The following is a 19,729-nucleotide window of genomic DNA, read 5'->3' on the forward strand; positions in this document are numbered from 1 at the left end:
TTGTCGAAAACAAGGACAGTGGGTGGGCTGGTTTTCAGGCCTCTAGGCTGCATGTGTTTATTTACAAGTATATTTAATCCTATTTTGATCTATGAAAATCAGTAATTCCTACATGAGAATTCACTGTTAAACCAGACTTTTAACTAGAACAGTCTTTTTTTTTTGGTACCAGCAATAGATACCACTATTTATAAACTTCAGCATTTTCATGTAACAAGAGAATCTTGTGTTCTCACAGCTGCGCCGAAAGGGCTATATGCATTTTGTGTTGTTTCAGTGTTCAGCAGCATATTTTAAAATTAAATTTTGGAGTTGATAAAGATAAATGCAAATTTTTAAATGCTGGAATTTTATTAAAATATTTAAATTTTTGTTTGCCAGGTAACCAGTCATAGACAATTGCCTTCTCAGTCATTTAATGAGTTTTCCTAAACTTTATCTTTCATTATCTGTGACTGCACTAATCATTTGCTGAAAAGAATTGGAAGATTCATTCTTTATTATTGATCTGTATTTCATGAATATTTATGTATACTCCCTGTACTTTCACCCTTTTGCCAAAGTAGCTGAATAATATAAAATTTAAATTTTTTAATGGAATTATTTTATGGCTCCCATATGAATAAAAGACCCCTTATTATGTAGAATAACAATGAATATATCAAGAGGTGGGATTGTTTTAAATGAAGCACCTTAAATTTGAATCCATCTGCAAGCTCGGACTCAGTGTAGGATGGAGTAGCTTGTAGGCATCTTGTATCTCCACGTGTCTACTGTGGTGATGGAGACCATCAACACCTACTGATGGAGGCCGACCATAGGCCTTTCATCCACTCTCTCTTTCAAATGTTTGCTGAGTATATATGCATGCTAGGCACCCTTCTAAGTCTTGGTTCACAAAGGGACAAAGTCCTTGTCTTCAAGGACTTAAATGCAGTCAGAGAAAATAAACGATAATAAATTAAAATGTGTGTGAGGTACTGGTAAGGGGCGTGGAAAAAGAGAAAACAGAAGAAAGGAATGGAGAGTGGTGCGGCAGCTATTTTATATGAGGTGGGGCAGGTTTGGCTTGGCAGAAAGTTGGATGGAATCAGAGAAGGACTATGAGAGAGGGAGGGAGAGGAAGGGAGGGGACATTTGAACGGAGACTTGAACAAAGTAACGGAACAAGGAGTCCTGCAGAGAACTGGGGAAGAGCATTCCAATGCAAAGACCCCGAGGTTTGGAAAAACTGCCCAGGGTCAAGGTCTTTTAGGCTTTGGTACAGCTTTGGATTTGGTTCTGTTTGGGTGGGAAGCTGCATTGGGGTTTGAAGAGAGGACTGACACAAATACGTTCCATTTTTAAAGTTCCCCAAAGCTGCTGTTAGAGAGCTGGTCTGGAGTGTCAGGAGGGTAGAACAGAGAGACCGGTAGGCTGGAGAGGTGCTGTTGGTCTGGAGTGAAGTGCATGGGGAGAGAAGTGGGTGGATCCGAGGCATATTTTGAAGGCAAGTCTGTGGGGTTTGCTGCTGGAAAGAATGGGGAGTGAGAGACAAGAGCCTGAGGGATGAGTCTCAGATTGGGGGCTGGGTCAACCCACTTAATGGTTGTCCCACTTACTCAGAAGGGCAGACTGTGGGAGGCACAGGAGGTGGCTTATTTGATTGGTTTCCTTTTGTTTTTCATGGGGAGAATGAAGAACTTAGTTTTAGACGTGAGATTTGAAGTGCACGTTAAGACATCCAGATGCAGGTGTTCAGCAGGTAGCTGGGTGCAGAAGTCTGGCATTTGGGGACAGAGCAGGGTGGAGACCAACATTTGGCAGCAACACATGGATGACACTCAGAGCCAAGAGGGTGGATGGAGGGGAGGCCCCCAGACAGCCTGGCTACCCCTCCATCTTTAGTTCAGAAGCATAAGTAGAGTCGGCCAGAAAGCTAAGAAGGAAGCGTCAGCGAGGGACAAGCAGCCGGGCTGTGTGATCTCCGGGCAGCGGGTGGATGGTGTGTCTCACAGAAGGGCTGGTCAGCAGTGTCTGCTGTAGTGGACATGCAGGTAACAAGAGGACCTTTGGATGTGGCAATATCGTAGGGACAAAAGCCAATTAGTGGAGGGTCAAAGATCAAGTGGAGGAGGAAGCAGAGATGGCAAGAGGAGACAGCTTCTGGCAGAGTATCCGCTCTATAAAGGAGAGATGGTGGGGATAGGGGCAAGGGAACGTTTTCACAGTATGGAAGAGAGCTTAGCATGTCTTACGCTAAATGAGATGATCCAGAAAGACACAGTAGCTCCAGGGAATAATTATAGGAGCAGGTTCCTTCCAGAGGTGGGATTCAGTCCACAGAGGAGGACAGGCCTTAGAGAGGCACCCAGACAGCTCACCCCTATAACTCGTGGGACACATGGAGATGTTTTCTTCTGATTGGCTGAATTTCTCTTAATGAAATAAGGAGGGCAAGTGGAAAAAAACGCAGTTTCTCCCACTCTACTCTCACAACACACTTCTGTCAGCAAATGTCTGGCGATCTCTCCCCAACGGCAAGTAAGCAGTTGCTTCTGCAGCAGATACCACTGAGCGTCTGCTAATTTAATTCAGTTCTGACACTGTTTACCTGGAGATAGCATCAGTCCCATCGTTTGAAGACTCAGTCCTCAAGATTGCCCCTCCACCCCCACTTCAGATGCCAGTTGCACGTCCCAGATTGTTTTTACCTGTGCTTCTGGCTGTCAACTGGGGTGCCCACGTTGCCTCCTCAGGTTCAATTAATTTGCTAGAGCAGCACACAGAACTCAAGGAAAGACATTTACTGTGTTTTGTAAGGGAAGATAAAAAATCTCAGGATCTCCTGCTAAACTACTTATGCAAAAGGATGGCTTAAGCCTGGAGGCTGAGTCTTGCACCCCCTTCTTTCTAATGAACAGCTGTTACCAGCATTATGCAGCAGCTAGGTCCCCACGGAAAGGTAGGAAAGGTAAGAGGCGGCCGGGCGTCTGACAGGCTGCCCCTACAGATCATTCTTAAGTAAATTCTTTCCTGGCTTCCCATAAACAAGGACATACCAGTTGTAACTTTACGTCGGTAATTGAGGTCTACCTGTAATTCTCCACACTGATAATGTGGATTACAAGCCTCTCTTCCCAGGTGCAGAACAAGTCCAGACTCATTTCCTCCACCTACCCAGAGATGACTGCATAATTGTCTCTTCCTTTTTTCTCTTCAGACATTCACTTTATCTGATATACAGTGTGATTTACTGGGTACTAACCAAAGCCTCACAGGCATGTAACCTTTTCGCCTTAACCACCAGCCTACCTTCCCCTGCTTTAAGGAAATGTCTAAATACTAAACCTGAAAACCTCTTTGGAAAAACAGATGGCTCTGTGGCTTATGTTTTTTCCCCCGGAAAAGCCCTAAAGTTGGCTTAATAAACTTCCATGATTGAATGTCTACCTCAGTCCCTCATTTGGTCACTATAAAGGATATTTTTAAGGATACAGATGTAGAGGTGTGGATAGGGTGAGATACAGGGGAAGGGGCACAGAGCTGCCATGCCTTCTTCAGGAACCTCCCCATGTTCAGATATCTGGAAGCTCATCTGAACCCTATCTTTTGGGGTTTTTATGGAAACTTCACTGCATAGACATGACTGGTTAAACCCTTGGCTATGGATGACCAGCTTGACCGCAGTCCCTCTCCCCTTCCTGGAGGGTGGAGGGTGGGGCTGAAAGTCGCAACCCCCTAATCCCGCCTTGGTCTTTCTGGTGACCAACCCCATCCTGAAGCTGCCTAGGGGCTGCCAGCCACCAGTCACCTCATTTGCATACAAAAAGACACCTTACATTTGAGGCTATGCCAGGAAATTGGAATATGACCAAATATATTTTATACAATATCATAGAAAGTCATTCATCAACTGAGGCTACCGAAAGGGGAGGAGGTGTTAGAGGAAGGAGAAGAAAGATACTAATAGACCCTTTGGAGAGGGGAAGGGAGCTCACTTCGAAAATGGAGTAAGTTGCCAGGTGAGGCCAGAGATCAGATATGTAAAATGGCACTAGCTGCCCTGGGGCAGGTGTGAAGTAGGTGAAAGTTAGATTTAACCAGACCTGAGATGTGGTGAAGGGAAAGTAGTAATAGTGTTTGTGGGGTTTTGTTTGTTTGTTTGTTTGTTTTTTGAGCCAGAGTTTCACTTGTTTCCCAGGCTGGAGTGCAGTGGCGTGACTTCGGCTCACTGCAACCTCCGCCTCCTGGTTTCAAGCGATTCTCCTGCCTCAGCCTCCCAAGTAGCTAGGATTAAAGGATGCACCACCATGCCCAGCTAATTTTTTTGTATTTTTAGTACAGACAGGGTTTCGGCACGTTGGTCAGGCTGGTCTCGAACTCTTGACCTCAGGTGATCCACCTGCCTCAGCCTCCCAAAGTGCTGGGATTACAGGTGTGAGCCACTGCGCCCAGCTTGTTTTTTTCTCATAAAAAGAGTAGAAATCCTAAACACTGAGGAAAGTTCGTAACATTTTTTCCCTGTATACCACCAATACTTAATGAAAATCTATGCATTTTAAAAAAATAAAAATGTGAATCACATTATACATGAGCTTTATGACTGTGTTGTCTGCCCTGCTATCAGAGTTGTTTAAATTCCCCCTTGGTCCTTTTGGCAGCCACGTCTGACTCTTCAGTTACAGCCATTGAGATCTCTCCAAGTGCTCTTGACTCTTGACTTGTGTCATGACGTTGTGTTGCCCCTAAGTCAAGGGTACAAGTAATTACACACGGAGTGGTGTGAAGTACTCACAGCAAAGACTGCAGGTGGGCTCTGGGAGGCCTGGCTGGGTTGGGGACAATGAGTGCAGAGGTGGGGATGGGACTGAGCCTGTGGCAGGAGAGGGCGGCTGTGGTTTTGGAGGGATGAGCTTTCGGGGGTGGATGCTGTGAGAAATGTTAGGCAACCAGTGGGGGGCAGGGGGTGGTGTCTTACTGCTTGCCATTGCTTAGCAGGAGGGACAGTCTAGTGGAGATCAAATACCATCAGGCTTCACAGCACAGTTTTATTATTTTCTTCAACAGCATGTGGCCCAGGAGTGGGCTAGAGTCTGTATAGGAGAAATCTTAAGTTCTGGTTAAGTATACCTTATCCTAAATGCTTGGGATCAGAGTGTTTGGGTATTCAGAATTTTTTGAGGTTTTGGAATATCTACATATACATAAATGAGCTATCTTGGGAGTGGGACTCAAATCTAAATGCTAAATTTATGTTTCATACATACCTTATTTATGTTTCATATATACATGGCCCGAAAGGAATTTCACATAATATTTTAATAATATGTGTGACCCATTATGTGAGGTTGGATGTGGAATTTTTCACTTGTAGTGCTCAAGTTTTGGATTTCGGAGCATTCTGGATATTGGAGTTTTGAATTAGGGATTCTTAGTCTGTATTTCTGTACTGTGGTCATCATAAGAAAAAAAAAATCTAGCCCTCCCCTCTTTATTTTGTAAAGGATTCATGTGTAAAAAGTGGACTGCAGGTACTGCTGGTTACCATCAAGGCAGATATACTGATTCTGGGACTATGCAAGAAAAGCCTAGAGCATCTTGTGGTGCCAGAAAGTAAGGATGTGCTCAAAGAAATAAACACACACACACAGACTCACAATGATGGTGATATGTCACAGGGACGCAGTAGCCAGCTGAAAGCACTCCCATACCCAAAGTTGGAACAGTTTAAGAAAAGGCAATACTGGATTGTAGCCCAGAGTATAAAATAGCCATAAGATCGCAGTGATATAAATGATGGAATAAGTTCATGAGTAGGGGAAGATAAATCTCCTGTGAAAAGGTTTCCAGATCATGTAGATGCTTTGCCCTCAAGGAGATGGAAGAGTTAACTCCCCACCCTTAAGCGGAGGCTGTTGCGGGAGACTTCCTTCCAAAGAGTACAGCATAGAAGGGGGCAAGTGTGACTTCACAGTGGAGAATCCTGACAAACACTGCCTCAGCCAGGTGATCAAGGTCAACATCAGCAGTCCGCAGTCCTAAGCCATGTTGACCTTTGACGTGGTAAGATGACAATAGCATGTTGGCTCTGTGGTCTTCCTCCCAAAAGCTAATACCAGAGCACTGATCAGATATTTTGCAGAATGTCCCCCAATTAGGATTTGTGTGATGTTTTTCTCATGACATCAGACAAATCCTAACCGGGGGACATTCTTTAAATACCTGACCAGTGCTCTTCAAAAAAAGGGAAGTCTGAGAACTGCCACAGTCAAGAGGCGCCTAAGCAGACGTGACAACTAAATATAGTGCGGGATCCTGGGTGGGATCTTGGGACAGGAAAAGGACATTAAGGGAAAATTAAGGACATCTGAATAAACCATGAACTTTAGTTAATGTATGGGTAGTGGTTCATTAATTGTAACATGTTTATCATACTAATGTAATATGTTAACAATAAAGGAACCTGTTCTAGTCTAAAAAATATTTTTGGGCCAGGCACGGTGGCTCACACCTGTAATCCCAGCACTTTGGAAGGCTGAGGCGGGTGGATCATGAAGTCAGGTGTTCGAGACCAGCCTGGCCAACATGGTGAAACCCCCCCCCATCTCTACTAAAAATACAAAACAAAACAAAAATAGCTGGGCATGGAGGCTCATGCCTGTAGTTGCCGCTACTCTACTCGGGAGCCTGAGGCAGGAGAATTGCTTGAACCCAGGACGTGGAGGTTGCAGTGAACCGAGATCACGCCACTGCACTCCAGCCTGAGCAACAGAGCAAGACTCTGTCTTGGGGTGGGAGGGGGGAATATATGTATATGTGTATGTATATATACATATATATCTATACACACACGTATATATAAAAAAGAATATGTATATATACATATATGTTTTTTGAAATATCAAGCACAGATACTAGAAACCTTTATTTCCTCATTCTGCTTTCTTAAGTGATAGGGATGGTTTCTTTAACAGAGTTATACATTTGGAATAAATATTAGCATTTATTGTTCCAAACTCATTTGTAGAGGTGTCTGTAGTAATTAAACCCAAAGTAACCCATGTCCCCTCTCCTACACAGTCCCTGCTGGCAGGTAGATACAGGTTCTTGTCCGTAGAGCTGGGTGCAGAGGACCTGTCTCTAATCTGCTCTCCCACTTCAATAGGGAAATCTAAAGCATAGATATCATGCTTAGGAATGTGGGCATAAACCATATAAATCTGTAGAACTCAAATGATTTTAGTAGCCTAATCATTTTAACATTATGAGACCTGGATGGTGTGGAATCTGTTTTTAAAAATCACTGTGTTTCTTGTTTCAGCCTTGCATGTTTCAAAATCAGGCAGGGAATCGTGAGTAATAAGGTGGCAAGGAAAAAGGTCAGGTGTTGATTAATGTAGCTGAATTGATTTGTAAGAATTGAGGAAACTCATGACATTTATATTTTGATTTTTTTTTTTTTTTTTTTTTTTTGAGATGAGTCCTACTCTGTCACCCAGGTTGGAGTGCAGTGGCATGATCTCTGCTCACTGCAACCTCCACCTCTTGAGCTCAAGCAATTCTCCTGCCTCAGCCTCCTGAGTAGCTGGGATTACAAGCATGTACCACCATGCCCAGCTGATTTTTTGTATTTTTAGTAGAGATGAGGTTTCACCATGTTGACCAGACTGGTCTCGAACTCCTGACTTCAGGTGATCCACCCACCTCGGCCTCCCAAAGTGCTAGGATTACGGGTGTGAGCCACTGTGCCGAGCCAATATGTTTTTGAAATAGATGTTTAAATTATAAAAATTACAAGTACCTTTATAGCTGTGAAAAAAAAAAATAGACCTAATAAATCCCTAAAAATGGTGACTGTTATCTGCCTACTTTGGGAGCAGGGAGTGTGCACTACCTGAAAAGACCTCACTTTTGTGTTTTGTAAGAAGCCAGGTTTCACCAAAGACATCCATGCCCATTTTCATACACAGGTATTTTCCCATTGCTGGTTTTTCTTCTTCACCCCGTCACCATGCTGTCTTCTGGGTTGGCAGAAGGCAGTGTTGATTCCAGTGCAGTTATATGGAATTTCATTTGTTTACAGTTAACATCATGTAAGAAAATTGGCTTATGAAATTTATGCTGATTTTCCAAAGTGCTGGCACCAGGGAATCACTTGACAGTCACAGCCTTCCTTCCAGTGTGATTAGTGTCTAAGACAGCAACGAGAAAGCCAAGGAAGGTTATAAAAATGTGTACTTCTGTGGCTGGAGTGGTAAATTATGTGTAAAATAGCATTTCCCAGATTCTAGTTGAAGTGACAGTGCCACCAATTCTCTTTTTTTTTTTTCTTTTTGTAAAATTTCCCAGACACTAATGAGCTGTGTTGACTTACAGTCTGGTCTGCAGAATGCTAGCGTGTCTTGGCATTTCAGAGACTAAATGAGTTGCTCAATGATGAACTCCTGAAAACTGGTTGATAAACTCACATTTTAAGGCATTTTTCTTCTATAGTTTAATTTCGAGGGGTAACCTGATCCTGGCAGTAAAGATAAATTAATGGTAGATACTCACTGGAAAAAAAAAAAAAAGGGTGTAGCAGAAAACTGTAGATGATCGTTATGATCAGTATAAAATTTTTCTTTTTATTGAGAATTGCTATATGCTAATAAATTCTATTGAGGATGCAGTACAAATACCGTTCAGTTAAGAAATTGATGTATACGTTACACCCAGTAGGATGACTGCTGTCAAAAAGCAGACAATAACTGGCGTTGACAAGGATGTAGAGAAATTGGCACCCTTGTGTACTGTTGGTGGAATTGTAGATGCAGCCTGTGTGGAAGACATTAGGGCAATCCCTCAAGAATTAAAACTAGAATTACCATATGACCCAGCAATTTCACTCCTAGGTATATACCCAATGGACTGGAAAGCAGAGACCTGAAGAGATATTTGCACACTCATGTTCATAGCATTATTGACAACAGCCCAAAGGTGGAAGCAACACAAATGTCCACTGATGGATGAACGGACCAACAAAATGTGGTATATACATACATTGGAATGTTATTCAGCCTTAAGGGAATTCTGACACATGCTGCCAAATGATGAACCTGGAAGACATCATGCTAAGTGTAATTAGCCAGTCACAAATAGATGGACAAGTGATTTCACTTAAATGAGGTACCTGGAGTTGTCAAATTCACAGGGACAGAAAGGAAAATCGTGGTTGCCAGGGATTGGGGGAAGGGAGAAGTTGAGAGTTAGTGTTCAGTGGGTACCTATTCCAGTTTTTCAAGATGAAAATAGTTCTGCAGATAGATCATGTTGATGTTTGCACAACAGGGTGAATGTACTTGAGGCCACCGAACTGTACACTTAAAAATGGTTAATCTGCAGGGGTTGGGTGAAAAAACAATTTTAAAGAATATGGTTAAAATAGTAAACTTTGTTAAATGTATTTTATCACAATTTTGTAGAAAAGAAATGATGTGGGATATTGTGTGCCTGAACTTTTGCTGAATAATATTTACTATAATTATTGTTTACACAGTGGTGAATGCCGCTCTAGGGTCCTGGCCTGTGTCTGGCAGGCAGGTGGAAATGCAGGTGTGCAGTGGAACTGGCCTCCCTAGAAGTAGAGACCTGGAACAAGAGCCAGGCAGCCAATGGGAAGTGGATGAGCTTACAGGGGGCTTCCAGGGTGGGAGAGGAGCCTGGGGGTTACACTCAGGGTACATCAGGAAAGGAGCAGGTAGCAAAGAGGGAGGCAAATTTGCTGGATAATCACCCATCCCAAGTACTTAAGCATATTTTTTTCATCGACTGATTCTCTAAAATGAGCAATAGTTTAAATTTACATTTTATAATAACTTGACTACACCTCTTTGTCTGTAAAATGTATTCTGTTAGATGCTGTGGACAGATCGAAGCTTTTCTAGGCTAGCTAGATACAAGCAGATAGCATTAGCATTAGCCACACTGGGAGCATTAAAAAAAAGGGAGCTGGGACCCAAGGCTCATTGGGGTCTCTTCGTAAAACCTCACAGAACTATGCCATCCCAATTTTACTACCTTTGAGTGTTGGCACATCTTTCTGTTTAAGTTCTCTCTCTTTCAATGACATAATCTGTTGCACATATGTTTTTGAGCCCCCATGAACCTTACATTCAAGCCATTGAGCCTAGTGATGACTGGGCATTACATGGACATGAGTAGAGCAATAATGGCTAACACTTGTCCAGCACAGACTGAGTATTAGGTATTTCCTATAGCCTGGCTCATTTAATCTTCACTGAAGCTCTGACCCATTTGCAAACACAGAAATGGGGGGCAGAGTGGTCAAGCACGTTCCCCCAAAGTCGCCCAGATGGTTGATAGGAAGCTGGCCTTTCAAACCCTGGCTTTCTGCAGCTGAAGAGGATCATTCACAAAAGTGATCCTATCAGTGTCCACAGAGAAAACTTCTGCAATTTCAACGATCGGAAGAGAGTTTATAGGCAGCAGATTTTGACCATTACCCAATAAAAATAGAAGACAAATCATAAAAGGATTCTCTCCAAAATAACATACTGAGCAAAGGTCTTACTGACCGGAAGCTGCTGCCCTGTAAGAGTCAGCCATGCTCAGTGGGAGCAGCCACAGAGAAGACGCTCCTTTGCTCCTGAGAATAGCAGTGTACATGGCCTGCCTCCAACGCGCTGCAGGAGAGACCGGGCAAGAGGAACTGAGTTCGTGGACTTGTGCTTTAGATTCAGTAAACTTCTTTCAACTAGAGCTGCCTCCTCTACCCCTCCCCAGTAAAATACTGAAACAAGCCCCTTCCCAAATTATATCTGCTAAAAGCCTGTATTTGAATGAGTTTCCATAAATTGATCAGTTGCATTTTTCCCCTGAAAGCATGAGATATTACAAAGAAAAAAGTCTTAAGAAGCCACAGTGAAGTAGATTGTATTATTTGAATAATTCAGACTGTGTGTTGAAAATCAAGGTAGGGCTGACAGTATTTTTCATATAGACTTTTTTTCTACTAAGTGAACTCTAAACCAATTATTTGCACATAAATATATTTTAGTATGTCTGTACACATGTGCACATATGTGTTTTTGAAATTTCAAGTTAATATCCTGGAAGTAACATGTTAGACTTGTTTTTGTCTCTCTGTGCATATATTTTGAATTAAGTTTAAGAAATCAAGGCTGGGTGTGGTGGCTCACACCTGTAATCCAGCCCTTTGGGAGGCCAAGGCAGGAGGATACCTTGAGGCCAGAAGCTTCAGACCAGCCTAGGCAACATAGATATTTTTTGTAGATAACCCCATATCTACCAAAAGTAAAAAAGTAGCAGGGCACGGTGGTACACACCTGTAGTCCCAGCTACTCAGGAGGCTGAGGCAGGTGGATCGCTTGAGCCCAGGAGTTAGAGGCTACAGTGAGCTGCGATTGTGCCACTGCACTCCAGCCTGGGTGGCAGAGCGAGATGCCATCAGAAAGAAGGAAAGAAGGAGAGAGGGAAGACTCTGGTCTTCTCTGTGGTGGGATAAATTGGTTAGTCAGTGGAAAGGTGAATGAGGCAGGTGGATATTAACTTTGAATCATCAGTCTGCCTTCTCCTTCAGCTTCCCATTAAACCAGGTGGCTGAAGCCTAAACAGCCACTGCTAACACACAGTGGGGCCTCCTAGATAATAAGTACGTGATCAGGTCGTCTCTGGTGCTAAATGCTCTTCAGGAAGTCAGACAAGAGGGCTAGGACAGTGACATTTTGATGGGTATCTCTGAAGAGGTACTGCTTGTGCCCGGGCTTGAATCACAGGAGAGCAGACGCTGGGCCTGTCTTGCTCTGCAAGGAACCCTGGTACCTAGAAAACTCAGTAAATCCTAGTTAAATGAAGCAGAGATGGGTAGAACATGGCCCCACCTCACATGTATGAAGTAAGTGTTCAGAGGGTATTCATTATGACTGTAGTTGCCATTCTTAAGTCTCTCTTAATGCTGGCACATTGGGCCTCAGGGCTTTGTTTACAAGCTCCTCAGTGAAGTACTACCCTGGGCTACTGAAGAAGCAGCTGGGCTAAGGTGGTAGCAAGGCCCACACCTATATAATGCGAAACCTTGCCCTCTAAAGCACTTTGTACTCATGTTTCTCCTGAGCATCAGAAGTATCTTTTGAGGGAAGTGGTGGTGTCCCATTTTACAGAACTGAAATCCAAGGGGAACATACAAATGGTTCAGCTAAGCTTGAATCTCAGACCCTTACCTCCTTTCTTCTGTAATATTTGGTTCAGCTTGATCCACGTGACCTCTTTGGAACTATCTGTGACCATTTTTTAATGTTGTGGGGACACTGGCTACTATCGGTAGTGTGTAACCGAGCAAGATAGAGTTAATAGGATTGTCTTTAGAAAGAAAATAGGGTCCTAGAGTAGGATTGCTCGTATTTTAGGGGTTAGTGAAAACTGTTGAGCCGAGATAGTTTTCATACCTAACCCTATTTGTTTTTAAATCCATTCCCACCTCTAAGACTTGAAAAAGCAGCTTAGCTCATGAGGTTCTGAGAGCTGTTTTTCCAGCATCACTTGGGGGTCTTGCTAAGCTGGGTTTTAGAGTGGTCACATGACATACAAGATGTGATCTGGCTCTATAATATCAAATTTTTAGCCCTTCTCTCTTTGGGGTAGACCTGAGTAATAAACTTAACTAGCTGTAGTAATGAAGCCAAAAATTAGGTTTCCTTGAACTACTAAGCTAGAGAGAAAAACATGCATTGTTCTTTGGATCAGACTTCTGTGATGGTCTTGCCTAGACTAAATCAGAATACCATCTCTGACTTAAAATTTCAGTAGTCAATTAGTTGGAATGCATTTTTTTTTTTCAGACTTTCTTCTGTTGAGGCTTTTTCATATTGGAAATTTGTCAGTTTGTATGTCTAATTTTATTGTAGAATAATGGTTCATCTGCGGTCTCTTTCTGTTCGAATCCTTCCTGCACCATAGCAAATTACTCTTAACTGAAAATACCACATGGTCCTGTTGGGTTTTAAGAAACAGCGTCCAAGGGATGCAACCTCAACTCTTGGCCAACAAGACCCTCCAGATGGGCTTCCAGCCAGCCTTTCCAACCCGTGTTGGCAAAGAGAGAAAAGACCGAAGCCTGTGAGGATGCAGGGTGATGGGGCACTCTTCCTTCCCACTTGTTTTGGGGTCTCTGAGGGCAGCAGCCCAGCCCGGCTATGTAAATGAGGGAGCCATTGCTGTATCAGTGCATGGCCACAACTCAGCTTCAGAACAAGAAACTGAAGGGGTGCCTCCTTCATTGAGGAAACCGGGCTGCTAGGTCGGTGACCGCTACAGAGCTGACCTGTCTTTTTTTTCTTTTTTTTTTTTCCTTTTTTTGAGATGGAGTCTGGCTCTGTTGCCCAGGCTGGAGTGCAGTGGCGCGATCTCGGCTCACTGCAAGCTCCACCCCCCGGGTTCCAGTGATTCTCCTGCCTCAGCCTCCCGAGTAGCTGGGACTACAGGAGCGTGCCACCACCCGCGGCTAATTTTTTTGTATTAGAGACAGGTTTCACCATGTTAGCCAGGATGGTCTCCATCTCCTGACCTCGTGATCCACCTACCTCGGGCTCCCAAAGTGCTGGGATTACAGGCGTAAGGCACCGCACCCGGCCGGAGCTGAGCTTTCTAAGGGTCTTGGGAAGTGTGGCTTCCCGTGCTCCTGGAGTTTCAGAAGCGGAAGTGTTCAGGGATTGGTAACCTTTAGCTACCGAGTGGTGTTTACTCCAATGGGGCTGTCATTGATTGGCTGTGCCTCTGAAGGAGTCTCACTGCAGTGAGGCAGTTGTTGATTGGCTGGCCGTCTGGTGTGGCTTAGTTGATTGACAGATTTCACTGGCGTGAAGTGGTCGTTTATTGGCTGGCCCTCTGATATGAGGTGGTTGTTGATTGGTGAGCGTCAGTGCAGTAAGTGAGCCGGACGTTGATTGCCTGGTCTTCAGAAGCAGGTTCGGTTTTGTTTTGATTTCGTTTGGTTTTTTTTTAATTGATGGGGGTGGTTATTGACCCATTAAAATAGGGTTAAACCCATTGCCATGGCCAACCAATAGGCAGTCATTTCCTAGTTGTATGGGAACTAATTTTCACGTGTCCTAGAATCTTAGAATTCTGAGTTGGAATAAGCCTATCAAAATGCAGCCCACGCGTCGGACGATTGGGCGGGTCGGGGAGGGGGCGGTCCACAGGCTTAGGCTCAAATCCTGACTGCCATTAAACTAGGCACTCAGTCTCTGTGACACAGTCTCCTGAAGGTTGACACCTCCCTGAAAGGTGGGTTTTCCCAAGATTAAACGCCTTGGCATGTGGCGGGTGCGTATCACTGCTCAACTTTTACTTCCCATTGCATTTCACAGAGCTCAGAGTTGCGGCCCAGGGGAAGCTCTGTGGGGCATTGTTTGTGGCTTGGTTCTCTCACTTGGTCTTTCCCATCTAAGGCTCAGAAGAATTATATGGCAAGATACAAAACTCCTTGGATGCTCAGGCCTCTTTCATAAAGATACCGATATAATTGGCTTGCAGTAGGGCTCAGGCAGTGGAATTTTTAAAGCTTCTGTGTGGTGTTCAGTGTGCATGAAAATAGATCCTGCCCAGCTAGCTCCTTACTTGACTGCCCTTCATGCAGTAGGAAATATTAATAAACAGCTTTGATTGGCGAGATCTTGACTGGTCTTAAGCGATGGGCTGCTCTTGTTAAAACCTTGTGGAAATTGTGTAGTTAAGAAAGAAATGTGGGGCCTGGCGTGGTGGCTCACGCCTGTAATCCCAGCACTTTGGGAAGCCGAGATGGGCAGATCACGAGGTCAGGAGATCGAGACCATCCTGGCTAACACGGTGAAACCCCGTCTCTACTAAAAAATACAAAAAATTAGCCGGGTGCGGTAGCGGGCGCCTGTAGTCCCAGCTACACGGGAGGCTGAGGCAGGAGAATGGCATGAACCCGGGAGGCGGAGCTTGCAGTGAGCCGAGATCGCACCACTGCACTCCAGCCTGGGCAACAGAGCGAAACTCCGTCTCAAAAAAAAAAAAAAGAAAGAAAGAAATGTGATATTCAGATGGAGTATTCTCAGAATATTCCATTCCTGTTACTGCTATTGCTCTTCTTGTTGTTATGTAGAAAATCTGCCTTTATGACTTTCAGAAGTCTAATCTGACTTAAAGCTGAGGTTAGTGAGTTCCACATGGTATGCACTTGAGATTTTCTGTAAGTGGATAACAAAATTGTCTCCAGTTCTGATAGGAGCTTTATGTAAACTTTATCCTCTTGAATATTGTATACATTACGCAGAGGCTTTCCTCCTTCCCAAAAGGTCTGTTATCTTTAAATTTGGAAGTTAATTTATGAAAGAAACGTGTATTATTTATAAAACATTGTTAGCATCTAGTAGAAAACACTTATGTAAAAATGGTATTTATGCTTCCCTGGAGTCAATGTGCATGGGACCTCTGTAATCCTAAAGTCATCCCTATAAAATAATGAGAACTTCTATCAGGGAGGAAGGGGATTTTAGCCCAGAGTCTTTTCACCATTCATTTCTCTCGAATTTGGAGAAATGTCTAGTTAGTTTAAGGACTGAATATTGAATTTTTCTGCTTAAAGACTACTGGTGCATCTTCTACCTAAGAAGTACAGAGTTGCTAAAATAGTTGATTATTTTATTTATTCAGCCATACACTTGCTATTTATTACTTACAAAATTGACTTCTCTAGATATATAATGTACACATTTATTTATTGTTTTGATAAACTTTTCATATGTTATGTTCACTTTTGATGTTCCACATTTTATAGATTTTAACAAATGTATAATGACAGGTGTCCGCCATTATAGTATTGAACAGAGTAGTTTCACAGCCCTAAAAATCCTGTGCTTCACCCTTGCATCCCTCCCTTCCCTCTTGCCCCAGGCAAGCGCTCATTTTCTTACTCTCTTCATAGATTTCTCTTTTCCAGAATGTCATACCGTTTTAAGGAAAAAAGTTATTCATGACATTTGTTGAGAACAGTAAGGCAGACTTTATTCAGAGGGACTACTACAGTAGGGTTTTGCGTCAAGAAAGAGATTGGGTTTGACTCCTATTATTAATACAACAAGAAAGAGTGGGCATTTATAGGCAAGGAGCAAAATAAGGGAGTTGGTTGATGGAAAATTACTAAGAGGAAACATCAGGGGCAGAGGGTGGGGATTCTGGCTGAACTGACCGAACAGGATTCCTCTGAAGGCAGGACAGGGTGATCAGCTGTCACTTGGGGGATGGTAGAGGATGAGGAACCTGATCAGATGTTGAGGGTGGAGGATTCCAGCTAGAGCAACGTAGCAGGAGAGTCTTGCAAAAATTAGGCAATGCAAAGATGGACACGGAAGTACAAAAGTCAAGGCCTAATGGGAAGAAGATTCAAAGGAGTATGGCTGAAGTTTGGTTAAGGATAAACTGTCAGAATCACACCATGTGCAGCCTTTTCAGATTGGCTTCTTTCACCTAGCAATATGCCTTTAAGGTTCCTCCATGTCTTTTCATGGCTTGATAGCTCATTTCTTTTTGGTACCGAATAATATTTCATTGTCTGAATGTACCACAGTTTATCCATTCACCTACTGAAGGACATTTTGCTTGCTTCCAAGTTTGAGCAATTATGAATAAAGCTGCTACAGACGTCCCTGCGCAGATTTTTGTGTGAATGAAAGTTTTGGGGAAGAATTTTATATTTATCAAAAAGTTTCCAACATAGTACAGAACATTCCCATATACCCTTTGCCTGGTTTCTTATTGTGTTAACATCTTAGGTAAATACAGTAACATCTTACTGGTGTGTTGTCCAAACTAAGAGATTGACAGGTATTTGTTATTATTATTATTATTAGACTTTATTTTTATTTCACTAGTATTTCCGCTAATATTCCTTTACGGTTTCATGATCCAATCCAGGATACCACCTTGTATTAGTAAAATGTTCATTTTAATTTATAGGAGTAATTTGGTTATGTTGCATTTATTAAATATGTTTATAAGACACAGCATATCCTGAGAAAATGAGTGTAAACCTAACAGTTATCAGGAGGCAGTGTTACTTAATGAAATGGACTCATTTAATCATAATGTTTTTTATAATTTTTTTCAAGTTTGTTTTTGTTAGAGGGTCAGATTTCCCCATGTGCAGCGAGCAGTAACATAGGATTTGTTTTATAAGGTTGCTGTTTCTAAACCAAATACTAAAGCTTGTTGAAAGAAGGTCATTTTAAAGTTGAGCATTTCAAGACCCAGGAGAAAATCGGTTGCAGAGTTGTAATAAAAGCTGTCAGTGCCTAATTTTTCAAGTTGGTGCAAAGGATGAAGTGTCCGGGTAGTTCTCTAATGAGCATCTCCAAATGTTTTGCTGGCAGAAGGACTCCATGAAAATGACAGAAGAAGTTATTGTGATAGCCAAGTGGGACTACACCGCCCAGCAGGACCAGGAGCTGGACATCAAGAAGAACGAGCGGCTGTGGTTGCTGGACGACTCCAAGACGTGGTGGCGGGTGAGGAACGCGGCCAACAGGACGGGCTATGTGCCGTCCAACTACGTGGAGCGGAAGAACAGCCTGAAGAAGGGCTCCCTCGTGAAGAACCTGAAGGACACGCTAGGTGAGTGTTCCGCCCTTTGGAGAGAGGAGACCTTGTGCGTTTCAAGGGACACCGTTCATCTTTCTAGTTAGTTTGCTTTTTCAAAAAAAAGAGTCTGTTTTAAATGTTAACATCTTCATAGATGTATTTTTTAAAAATCTGAGAATTAAGAGATGAAAATGGAGAAAGAGGATGTTTGTCATTTCCTGAAGATTCTGGAGTTTGGGGTCTTGTGTATGGAGACACTTCTGTGTGCTTGGGACCCCTGCACAGGTATCTCCTTGTATCAGAACTTCAGAGGACCCTGACTTGGAACTCTCACCTCTAAGTCTACCCAGATCTGCCAGTGTCGTGACATGAAGTTCTTTAAGAAAATCCTGTCCATTTGGCCTACATGCCTAGAACAGGGGACAGCCAAAGCACTTTTTCCCACTCTGAAATGGATGCTACATCACACCACAGTCCCAGGTGCTGTTAGCTAAGAGGTCAGCTGTGTGACATCAGAGGCTGCTCCAGGGTGGGGGCCCAGTTCAGCCATACTGTTGTCCCTTGTCCGGCTCTCTCCCCATGTGCCTCTTGTTTTCCCAGGTGTCAGGATATGGGCAGGGCCCTCCTGGAGTTACACAAAGTTAACAGTATCCAGTCTTGCCTTTGCATGTGCATGCACACGGGACTGACTTACAGTAGTTACTGCCTCTGATTACCTGAGAAAACAATTGCTAGGACTTTTTTGAAGAATGACTCATCTGAGCTGACATTTAAAACATTGTTGTTACCTTCTTATGAGTAGAATGTTTTCTGTATCCAGGACTGCAAGTTATCACTTAAGGGCTCGCTATTGAAATGAGTTAATATTATCACCTGTGTCACATTTACTTGGGGTTTTAAAAAATTTCCTAGCGAGGATTTGTTTTCTTTTGGGGAACGGAGAATGAGGAATACATGGGAAAACTGAAAGTAAAATTATACACCAAACGTGGTGGGTGTTGCAAAATGTTCATCTTTCCTTTTCTGCCATCTTGAAAGTCTAAACTCCCTCTGCAAAATCATTGAAAGCCTTCGTGTATTAGGTAGTATTTTTGTGTAGGGATTAGGTTATTACCGTGATTTGGAGAGACAAGTGAGACACAGAACTTGGTACGAATCATACCAGCTCACCGGCAATCATAGATTCTCAGCCTGATGGAGAAATTTCATTTTTCATTAGTAATATGATCCTCCACTGAGCTGCCTCCCTTTCATCTTTTTCCCCCTACGTAAGCATGCCACTTGAAAGAAACAATTTTATGCTTATAACTCTTAATTAACTGTGGTTACCAAAAAAGGAGGGTAGCATGAATAGAGAAAAACTTGAAGATTGCCCTGAGCTTTATTTTTCCAATGTCTGCCTTCCACCAAAGTACCTTCTTTTTAGTGATGCTAAACATTGTTACACTCTTGACTTGTCGTGTCTTCTGTGTGTGTGTGTGTGTGCACAAGATTCCAGTAAAGCATGAAATGCTCAGAGACTGGTAGGAAGTAGAACAAGGCCAGGCGAGTTCTCTGGGTGACCTGGAAATTCCCTTGAAAACCTTGTCATTTTTCTTCCTCAGTGTTTTAGAAGGAGAAAAGACAAAGCCGCAAATTAAAACTAGGAACCACATCTTCCATCCAGCGTGCTTAGTTTTTTCGGGAGCTGATCGGTTCAGCCAATGCCTGTACTCCCAGCTCTCAGACTGAGCCAGCCGCCCATCCTGGAGCCGGTGCTGGGCCCGCGCCCGTCCCCGACAGATGGCCATCCAGCCCTGCTGGAGCTCAGCGACGATGCTCAGCGACGGCTCGAGGAGGCCAATCCCATTTTTGGAGAAAACAGATTGTTAGAAAGCTCTTCCTTAAATAGAGTCAGAATTTTACATTTCTTTAACTTCCTTCCTTTGGCTCTCATTTTGCCCTCTAGGCCTGTGCTGAGTAGGTCAGATCCTGTTCTGTAGCATGTCAGCTCTCTCATAGGCTTGGTCTCAGTTCAGGCAGGCAGTTCTTGGGAAACATTCCTGTTAAGCATTAGGTATTGTAAAAATACAGATAAAATGATGTTCTGAGCTCGTGTATTGAGTATAGCAGTTGTAGCCAAAAG

General features: G+C 43.2%; 1 protein-coding gene across 3 annotated transcripts in view; it reads left to right on the forward strand.

Annotated features, from left to right (window-relative positions):
- NCK2 (NCK adaptor protein 2) overlaps nucleotides 1-19,729 on the forward strand; it is a 77,588-nt gene that overhangs the window by 18,958 nt on the left and 38,901 nt on the right. The window contains exons 1-2 of one of the 3 annotated variants that reach the window (XM_011956629.1): nucleotides 13,822-13,964; nucleotides 17,397-17,637. In XM_011956629.1, coding sequence (XP_011812019.1) covers nucleotides 17,406-17,637 — 232 coding nt within the window. In that variant the 5' untranslated portion in view covers nucleotides 13,822-13,964; nucleotides 17,397-17,405. Of the gene's footprint in view, nucleotides 1-13,821; nucleotides 13,965-17,396; nucleotides 17,638-19,729 lie in introns of those variants that run through there. The other 2 variants (XM_011956630.1, XM_011956628.1) reach the window with 2 other exon arrangements.

This window comes from Colobus angolensis, unplaced genomic scaffold, assembly GCF_000951035.1.
Source record: "Colobus angolensis palliatus isolate OR3802 unplaced genomic scaffold, Cang.pa_1.0 Scaffold42, whole genome shotgun sequence".
Lineage (NCBI taxonomy): Eukaryota > Metazoa > Chordata > Mammalia > Primates > Cercopithecidae > Colobus > Colobus angolensis.